The sequence below is a fragment of the Alligator sinensis genome, unplaced genomic scaffold (assembly GCF_000455745.1).
Source record: "Alligator sinensis unplaced genomic scaffold, ASM45574v1 scaffold324_1, whole genome shotgun sequence".
Taxonomy (NCBI): Eukaryota; Metazoa; Chordata; order Crocodylia; family Alligatoridae; genus Alligator; species Alligator sinensis.
The window spans coordinates 1,029,165-1,039,862 of record NW_005842188.1 but is presented as its reverse complement, the minus strand read 5'-3'; the positions used below and the strand labels follow the sequence as shown (position 1 = coordinate 1,039,862).

Here is a 10,698-nt window from a genome sequence, read left to right as displayed (position 1 = left end):
ACATGTAAAAACCCCCCCCCCCCCCCCCCCAAATCTTCAGTATTTCCCAACTCTTAAAGTTAATGTTACTGGAAAAAAGTTTTCAAATGATTTGTACCAGTAGTTACAACTAATTTGATATGCATTCTCCTACTTAAAATAATTTTTAATTTCCAATGGAAGACCCAGTAACTGAACCAAGCCCACTTGCAAATTATAGGTTATTTCTTTTATTGTTTTGTATATTTATTTCCCATTTCTCTTCACTTTAGAGTTTGACTGCCATGTTAGTTCTTTCTTACAATCATCTCTTTTCTCTTCTAATCTGACTGATGAAAGCATCATTTGTTTGACAAAGCAATTTTTTTTTTAAAATAACAGGTTTTTTTGCCTTTGGGGGAAGAACACACAAGACACAAAACACTACAATGCATCTCTCTTCTACTCATTTGTGCCCTTAAAAAAGATTTCCAGTAGCTAATTAATCTAGTAACATATTGCAGAGAAAAAGAGAGAAGAACCCATGCAGTAATAAAATAATATGTTAATAATGATGAGGCAATTAAAATGACAGGTCTTTGGAAGGCAGCAGAGAACTGAATTTCCAGAATGACGGAGGATGGAGAATGCTGTAAAGATGACCTGTTGGCTAACCAAGATGACCTGTTGGCTAATGTGACCCAGGTTACTGAAATTGCTAGGGAAAAAGTGTAAGTGCTATTGCTGATATCTTAGTGCCTGAAATGCAGTCTATTGGTACTTCATGATCACTGAGTATGGTCTATAAAGAAAAAACATGGGCTAGTGAGAGCACACAATATGCATGGGCACAGCAAACATGAGTACAGCCTCCTTCAAGGAATGCAGGTATTCAAATCCCTCGAAGAAGCAGAAGTACCATATATATGAGACAGGTACCTCTGACAAATGGAAGGAAAGCAAGGGAAACCCCATTTAGGAACCTGAAAGGCTCACTAACAGGGAGAAAATACGACACACAAGATATGATTACGTGGCAACCTTACTCTGTCTGGCAGCAGTGTCCACTAACACACTATGCTATGCCAGGTGAGCTACTGCTTATACTAGAAGCATAGAAGACAAGTCTGTGCAGTGTCACGTGAAGATCAATTAATTGGCCCCGTCATTCAGCAGGGCTAATTAACCCCTACAACGCACTGGAAGAACATAGCTATTCTGCTTCTGACTTCTAATTGATGCATCATTTGAACACCATGCTCCTTCTAAAAAGCTGAAGAATTAACTTAAAACAAAACAAACAACGCCCCCCCACACCCCATCTCCCCTTTCTTTTTCTGAGGTTAGTTTTACAGATCACCCTGCCACAATCAGAGGAGTGAAGGACAATTTTCCAGGCTCCTAAACAAAGTTCAGGTGATGACTCCTGAGGCTAGCTATTTCTCAAGGGCCAAACCAAAAGGTGGAGGGGGAACTGGAAAATTTAATGAGTAGTCACATGAAGCAGGCCCACTCTCTTGGCTCCCCGTACTGGCAGAGTAAACCAAGGTATACAGACATTACTTGTATTACCCAGTGCATCTGTGCAAATAAAATGTAAAATTATAAGTGTAATTATACATTGTACAAAATTATAAGTACAATTATACATTGTATAAGTGTATAAGTGTAAAAGTATAAGTGTAATTATATATTGTAATTTAAAAAAATCATATTTTCTTTAAAAAAGTTTGTTCCTCTCTCTCAAAATATTACATTTCCTTCTAGAAAACTTCAGGTAAAACAGGATGCAAGATGATCTTATGAGTAAGCTTCTGCATGATCTGTAGCTTGACTGGAAAATAAACCTTCCTCCAGTGATTTTCTTATCAGTAAAGCACTGTTACATGCTCAGAAAGGAGAGCAAATAGATCATCTACCTTCTGTTTATAAAGATGGGCTAGGATGAGGTAATGGCTACAGACAGAACTTGCTCCAGGTAATGGAACTCTGAGAAAAAAGCCCCAGAAATGAATTATCATCTTAAAATCCCAAATCTCTTCTGGGGACCACAGTACCAGATGAAAGCAAGTGGGACCAAATGTTTCAATGCTTGGAATTCATTTCACTACTAAAATAAGCCTTTGTCTTGCTCAGGCTCATCTATCCTTTTCCCTCTAAACTTAAAATATATGTATACACAACAAGAGCTTGTCAAGTTGATTGACAAGACAAGCTAAACACTTTGTGGCACTTGTGTTTAACGCAATTAGATTTTTTTTTTGCAAGACACATGAACATCTGTCTAATTGAAGCTGCCAACGGCAGTCTTTTAAAGAGAAGACCACAAAGCCCCAGCCCTGGCTAAATGCAGATGGCATGCGAGTGCTTCAGAAGGTGGAGATGTTGTGCAGCTACACTCAGCAACTAAGAGACACACCCATAAATTTATGGGTGGGGTGGGGGTAATGTACAAATATTACTTACAAATAGGGGTGGGGAGAGGATACACAATGTTACTCACCCTGTTGAACAGACTGACCTATAAACCAAGAATGATATTCTTCATGAAAAGCTTTTACTTCAAACAGCTGCTGTGCACTGCTATTGAATAAGTAGAGGGCTGCTTCTCCTGTTAAAAGAAATCTGGTTTGTATTTGTAAACTTTCACGAAAAATCAAAAGAATATCCAATACGTCTGAAGAATGTGCCTAATATATACATAAACATACATACATTCTACATAAACTTTAACTACAAAGAAAGCTTAGACAAAGAAAACTATTATATACAGATGTTCATTTACCAGCTTTATAATCCCAACTGAATTTAAATCAATAAATAAGAAGTGTGAATAGTTCATCTTACAATGCAAAGCCTTTGATTCAAACCCAAATCAGATTACATAAGAAATTAGCTTTTGTCTGTATGAGAGTGGGAGATGGTATCCAGTATTTTCCTCTCCCTCTTTTGAAGCCATCTCAGAAATATCCGATTCAGGGGACAAGGAACTATAAGAATCCCAACTCTTCAAGTACCACTTAGTTGTGTTTGTTATTTGTTTTGTTTTTTCCTCCAGTCTTTTATGTGTTGCTTTAAATGGTAGGTGACTGTAAATGGGGAGATTAAGGGATAAATTAAGCAAATGAAGAAGGGGGTTGCAAGATAGCCACCAGTATCTCAAAAGCTCAGAAAAGAAAAATTGTTTTGTTTCAGGCTCCTCCAGCAAACTGCCCATGTTTCTAATTAGTTTGGGTGGTTAAAGGGGAATGGATTATTCTGTTGTTCACAACTCATATAGGATGCAATGTCAACATTCTCCATAAGTATTAAGGAAAATCAATGAGGATTTTAGAAGGTGCCACTGAGATTTAGCCAGAACTAATCTGCAAGGCTTAATTAGTTCTGGCAGGGTACTCAATCCATCAACTTTGTGAAGAACGAACATGGGTGGTAAGAATATCTGTGATGCAATAATTCTTTTTACAATGCCTCAAAGCTGCATGTATGTACAAATAATGAGTTCTGTCAGGGAATCTCAGGGCAGGGTTCTCTCCAAGATGACATCACAACTGCTGTTGCAGTTACCATAAATCAGTGGTTCCCAACCTTCTTTATACTGAGGACTGGCAAACCCACTCAAAGAATTTTGGTGGACCGGGTACAGAAGCAACCAAATTTATACATTTAAATTGAATCTGCATATTTACATTTAATTTTTATGTGAGGGGGGAAGGTTGAAGGGATCGGATCAGGTTGGGGCACCGCAGCTGTGGACACCGAGGGACCCTGCAGGGGAGGTCTGCACAGGCAGTGGCCTGGGGGGACCCAGCTGGGGCTACCCAGGAAGAAGGGGCTCCGCTGCCTTCTCTAGGAGCAAGCAGCAGAGCCACCTTCCTGGCCTCCACCCTGGGCATTTCCCCGCCTGCATCCCTCCACTCCCAGCTGTGGCTGGGCCTGGAGAGCCCTGCCCAGCCCAGTGCAAGCCGTGGTACCTGCTGCGTGAGCAGTGCCTCGGCGGGCGTGGCCATGATGGTGGGAGCAGGACAGGGTGCACTGAGCTGGCTGCCTCCCGGGGCTGCCCCACCGTCCAGCTTTAACCTGGGCGGACAGATGACCCGGCAGCCAACCCTTCGTGGTCTAGTACTGCTTGGGAAGCTCTGTCATAAATAACTATTTCTAGGAATCTGAACCAGCAAACAAAGGCCATCTTAAACAGGCAGGCACATGGATTCCTGGAAGTGGTTGGTTTTTTACATCCAGAGGGTTTACCATACATTTAATGCCCTCTCAGATTATGGTTTAAATACTCCATCTGTTACTGTTCGGGAAGGAAGGGAGTGGAGGTTTCAGTCATTAATTTATGCACTTCAGTGCCAAGGATCAGCCAACTCCCAAAAGTCCTCACAAGAGACTGCATTTACATTATTTACATTTTTGTGCTATTCACACTGATGTATTAAAAGAAAAAAAGTTCTTCCACATACGGCATAGCTCAGGTGTAGCGGTGATCTCAACAGCTAATACAGACTGTAGAGACTATAGCTAAGAGGTTAATCTTTGGAACAAGCAACATGCATGCCATGCAAACATGCTAGACCAAAATCAAGAAATACTACTTGTCCTTAGCCACAACCATTGCACACTACCACCTAGTCAACCCTGTTCAGATCAGGAAGGGCAGTTCTACAGGGCAGGGAGATATATTTGGGACTCAGGAGACTTGGCATCTATCTCCCACTCTGCTACAGATTTCTTGTGCAACTTCTCACTTGCTGGATGGAAGCCTTAGATTATGAATGCTTAAAAACAAAGGTTTAATCTCTTTTCATCTGTCTGTAAAGGTACCCAGCATCTTGTATTAACTAACTTAGCAATAAGTATTGTGGTAACTATATAGCAAACTGAGTGTATCAAATGGGTATCTATGCAATACTTGGCATCAACAACATACTATTAAACTGCAAACATGAGAAAACAGGCATTAAGAGGGTGTTACTTTACCTTTCCATTCAGAACCTTATATTACCTTATCCAATCACAGATCCATACAGGTCTAACACAGATCTGTTCATTTTAAAAGTCACACACCCAGACTTTGAGGTCAATAACTAAACTTCTAGCTTTTCCCCTAGCCAGCATCTGATTCTACAAGATGAACAGAATGCTTCTTCCACTGTAAAATGTAAATTCGCCTCCACCTTTTTCAATTCTGAGATAATAAACTGCAACACCAATTCAGTGCAGCAGGTGGAAGTTATACATTTCGATAAAATGTTTCTATATTTTGTAAAGATAGATTACAAATAAAGTATTTAAAAAAAAACCTCACAGAATTAGTGGTGTCTTCCCATTCTGCATCTTTTGTCTTTGATTAATCTGCACCTTAATCATCAGTGGCAACCAGTAAATTATCTGCACTTGTAATTAAATTCTTCAAGCGTGTTGTAGCATCCTAAATGTAACTGGTGATCTTTTTTGTAACCCCCCGCCCCCCCACAAAAAACCACTACAGAAAGCAAATGAATTGATGGAGGGAAAATTAAAAAAAAAACTGAACCAGATTTCTCAAACATAATACTTTAAATGTAAAGAATTTCTGTTTAAATATAAAATAAAACCGATTCAGTTTATTTTAATGAAAAATTTATACAAAAGCAGCTTAAAGATACTCTGGCTATACAACTAAAGAAAAAGAGAATGATTGTTTGGGGGACTGGTGGGAATTTCATTACATTTTCTACATTATTTGGTTTTCCCAATATGTTTCTAATTCAAGGTAGACCATCATCTACTAACAAGAAAAGAGATACCACCCTTTGGACTGAGTAAAAAAGAAAATGAGAGTTAAAAATGAAAAGCCCCAAAAAGTTTGGCAAGCAGAGTAAAGTAATTTCTTTTAACTCTACTTGTTTGCTTTATAGCATAAAATGAATAGATGAAGAATCTAATTTTGGATTTAAAAATAAAACCCTGCACCATGGATCCCCCCAAAATTAATGCATCTAAAAGAAAGAACTGAAATGATACTGCTTCTTGTGATGCCAATATTCCTGTTGAATAAATAATTCCACCAACTAAAATTATAAAGGAAATCCTAAATGTTTGCACTGAATTAACTATCTGGCATCACCACCAATATCTTTGGCAGAGGATATTCACACTATCATCATCATTTCAACTTGCAAAGTATTAATCTTCTGGTGGAAGAAGCAGAATCAACTATAACATTAAACAACATCACATCAATGTTCCAAACTTGCCTGTACAAGGATTGCGCAGTCTTGTAAACAAAGGTCCACCACCAGGTTTCTTTGGGAGTTCAGTAACAGATTCTGAAAAGAATTATACATTCATAAATTGAAAATTATTTCCAATTCTGCCATACATCACCAAAGCACTTGGAATTAATTTACCTTTTAGAAAGGTATAATCTTTTTCTCCTAAAAGCTATAAACAGCATATCCAATGATCAGCACTGAAGCCAACAAGAGCTCTCCTGTAGTTCAGAATGCAGTTCAAATGTTTGGCCCTAAACATGTAATCGCTGAAGACAAAACGTGTGCAAAGAGAATGTGTTGTAAGGGCAGGACTTTCCAGAATTCAGTTATGTGGCAGTATATGGAGAGGATGTTCTTTAAGAAGCCTCTAAGAATTTGAATCATCTAGGAATGAGTGGCCAACCTGCAGCAGCACACGTACTTCAAGGTGACATAAGCACCCTGTGTACAAGGTACATGACAGATTAGGGGGGACAGGCAGCACAGAAGCAGACTGGTTAAGGAGTAGAAAGCAGAGCAGCAAACTGAGCAAGGGGATCAGAGTGGCACTTGAGGAAGGAATGGGGACTATTTGGTGGTATGCTTGCCAAAAAATGTTGATCCCTACTGATCTAGCAGATACTTATCTGATTACTGCTCTTTTTTAGCCCCAATATAAGATGAAAAGAGCATCAATTTCAGCCAGATCCCCTTTCCCTGCCTGCTCTGCTTGCTGCTCTTCACCTCCTCCCTGGACTACTGCATGCCACATACAGAGACTGCCAATGCCACTTGTGGTACGTATTGGCCAGCTGTGATCCAAGTAGTGTACATCAACTCACACTGAACAGTCTTTAAAAATATTCCAGAAGGAAGTGTCTGCTTTAATGAAATCTACAATGGAAATTTTGCTATCCTGAATCTGATATTTAAAAAAAAAAACCCTAGAAAACATGAAGCAAAACAGGTAAATTAAGGAATTATTCCAAAGTAACTATTTCTGATACTTTTACATTCCCTGTTGTGGAAGTGTCTCTGATTTTAAAGCAGGTCAATGTTAAGATAAGATCAAAACAAATAATTTAAGTTACTTTTTAAAAGCATCCAGAGCTGTTTCACATTTAACCTTCTACCACTCTAAAATCTTGGGGAAAACCTTATCACATTTCCTCGAGGTCAAACTTTCAATCAGGGAAATGTGAAAAAATATATGTATACAAACAGAGGAAAGTGAAAATTAATCAGCTGTCAATTGATTTATAATAGTATTTTCAGGACAGACAGACAGACAGACAGATATTGAATACAGCAATAAAAATGTATTCGCTGGTACAGTCAGGTTAACAATTTGGAAATGAATATAAAGCTCCAATACATATGAAGCAATTATGAATAATGTAAAATATATTTCATAAGTAAATTTAAAGACAGTCCTCTATTTAATAGGCTGATATCAAATTATATGGAATTCCCAGGCAAAAAGCTGCCAACAAAGCAAGCATAAGATTGTAAATATCTATCAATTACGCAAGAGGAAAAACCCCTTTAAGAGAACACTGAGAATTTTTCTCCCCAAAAGAATAGCTTATTAAAAGATCTGGAAATAGAAAGTTAAGATTTTATTTAAAGATGCATGTCATCTGCAGAACTGTAACTCTTTTCCATTCCTTGCTGACCTGCTTGCCTAAGCACCCTTTGCACAGCACGTGTAAGATGGAGACATTTTGACAAAGTCTATTTAAAGTTTTAATATACAATCTGAAACTGCCCTCTCTCAAATTCAATAACCTCAATTTATTCATGAACCATGTGGAAATTAGGAACCTTTGGGTGCCTACAGACCTGCAGCAAGGTTGCTCTAATGCGCTGTAATTACAGCATGACGGAGCAGACTTGATTAATTGCGTCTGCTGGAGCGTGGTAATTACCATACTCCAGCAGACTGTAGTGAGGGTGCTTTAACTAAAGCTCATTCAACAAGGTTTAGGTAAAGCGCCTCCACCACCATTTTTCAGCATGGGGACACAGATACATGTGATGCTCCAGGCACTTTGATTAAAGTCCCCCTGCCTCCCAGAGCACCCTTAGAGCTGGTGGCTTTAATTTAGTGCACGTGACTATGGCAAGTATTTCACCTACCATGCTGCACTCCAACTTTCAAATGCTACTGCTCTGTTAGAATGCCTGATTAAGACTAGTAATACCTTCAATCATCCAAAGGGTGGATCCTATTCTAGCTGTTAAGTGTCCAAGTATGGTCTTATAGATCCTGCTCAGTCCCTGAAAAACTGTAACATGCCTTCAGGTTAGCATTAAGGCTAAAATGCATACTAGCACCAAGGCTTCAACATCACCTAAGGGTAACACTATGTCCCCAGCACTCTCATGGAGCAATATTCCCAAGGATACTACAGAACCCCCCCACAGCCGCTCCTGTATGGCAAACCTGGAAACAAAGCTGTGAGGCTGCTTGGAAGGTACCTGCAAAACCACTCTCAAGCACACTAGAGGGTGGCCATGGTGGGAGGACCCTGGAGCTGCTTCACCATGGTGTTACTGGGTTTTGAATATGTAATTGGGGGTGGAGGAGACAAGCCTGCTCACCAGCCTCCCTGCTCAAAAGCACTGGGGACATGGTGTAGACATAACCAAAAAAATGGCAAGGAGGAAGAGAAAGTGTTCCAATTTTTGTGTTCATAGCCTTTCAGGGACACAATCAAGGTAAAAGAGAATTGCACTTAAGACACCAAGATACCCAAGTACTGCTTAAAGCTTAAGATGTGGAACTGTACTAGGTCTCAAGGGTAAAAAATAATTAATGAGGTAAGTATTCATTAGCATAATTTAAAATAGCATAATTTACATAAATATTAAATGACTTGGCAAACATCAGGATCAGAGCTAGGACTTGATTTCTTGACTTGCAGTATGGGACCAGGAGCAACTGAGCCCATGACTGCCTGAGCCAACCAGCTCTTTTCAACATGCCAACATAGGGTTTCTTTCTGCAAGTGCATCAACTGCTGGATCATCTCTGAAAATTCCAGCTTTGCATTTCATTTCTTAATGATGTTCAAACTTCTGAAATTTTAGAGTTTGTGCTCTCTTTATGACACCACAATAATGTAAGAATTTTTAGCCTGGTTCAGACCAGTCAAATGCCCACCCAGTCCAAATCCCTCTCTCCAAACAATGGCAAACAGTAGATACTTTAGTGGAAAAATGTATGCACCAGAGTGAGTGTAGAGTGATCCATTCCTTGTCATATTATCTCAGTCACTATGGAAAGGTTACATCCCTGACTGTTGCATTTAATAGTTCCCAATGGATCTATCCTCCATAAATCTGTCTAATCCCTTTTAAACCCAGTTATCCTATTGGACTCCTCAACATCCTTTGGCAATAAGTTTCACATGTCCAGTCCCTTGATATCACAGTTAATCAATTCATATAATTCCTTTCAGAAACTGATGGAGTTCTATGTTAAATATAATGAGGTTACCGTCCCCACAATTTCTTTGTGTTCCAGAACCTCAGTGTTCTGATAGTTACAAGCCTTCTTCCAATATCCAGCCTAAATTTATTCAAGGTCACTTTTTAAAGATGATATAAATTTATATAAAGTATCCCATACTGTATTAAGAAAATAATAATAAAAAACCCACAACTAACTGCTATCTGATCTTTGCAAGCATACTTGTCTAGGGAACATTGTTGAAAAGACAGAAATATAAAGTTCAACTTGCACTCTTTCACAGAATTTCATATTTAATTGCAATTCCTGGATAATGCTTTCTAACACCCTAGTAGTGCATATTATTTTGTAGCAGAAGGAGAACTTGAACTAATCATGCTTTAATTTTAGGTCATACAACTTAATAAAACTAAAATGTTTTATGAGCTAGTACGTCAGAATGTAAAATAACTATAATTTGTCATCTTGAGATTTAATTATATATCACATTTATTTTATAAGCAATAAGCACAAAGCATATTTTGATACGACTACTTCTCCAATGACCCAGATTTTTCAAGTCTGTTCCTTCCTCTCTCATTGCACAAAGACAAAAGGTCCTCAGTCTCATTTGAAAGCCCCTAGGATTCATTTCTGCATAATGATGCCCTATGGTTTGGCAGCACTGTCCATTTATTCTTGCCTTGGTCTTAGTTTTGGCATATATGACATTTTCTCAGAAAACCTGCCAACTCGCATGCAAAAGAAAAAGTAAGAAGCTGCGACTCAACTGCTCCTTTTTCTCCTTAAACAACAAAAAATTTTTTTCAAGTGATCGTTCTAAAAATAAGATTTAAAAAAAATTCTTCCCTCCAAAATTTCTACAGAATCATCGGTATAGAAACTTTCAAACATAAACAAAATCTGAATCAATTTAATAAGAGGTGCACCGATATATCAGTCGCATATCAGATCAGCACTGATAAAAGGAAAATTAACATTATTGGCCCTTGGGTTTTTTTGGCTGGTGTAGCCGATAATGTCACT

The 10,698-nt window shown here is 38.6% G+C and overlaps 1 protein-coding gene across 4 annotated transcripts in view; it reads right to left on the bottom strand.

The window, feature by feature from the left end:
- RNASEH2B (ribonuclease H2 subunit B) overlaps positions 1-10,698 on the bottom strand; it is a 47,831-nt gene that overhangs the window by 30,333 nt on the left and 6,800 nt on the right. For 3 of the 4 annotated variants that reach the window (XM_025207206.1, XM_014521156.2, XM_006026279.2), the window contains exons 2-3: positions 6,201-6,272; positions 2,462-2,569 (exon numbers count right to left, since the gene is read on the bottom strand). In XM_025207206.1, the coding sequence (XP_025062991.1) occupies positions 2,462-2,569; positions 6,201-6,272 (180 nt within the window). The remainder of the gene's footprint in view (positions 1-2,461; positions 2,570-6,200; positions 6,273-10,698) is intronic. The other variant, XM_025207205.1, reaches the window with a different exon arrangement.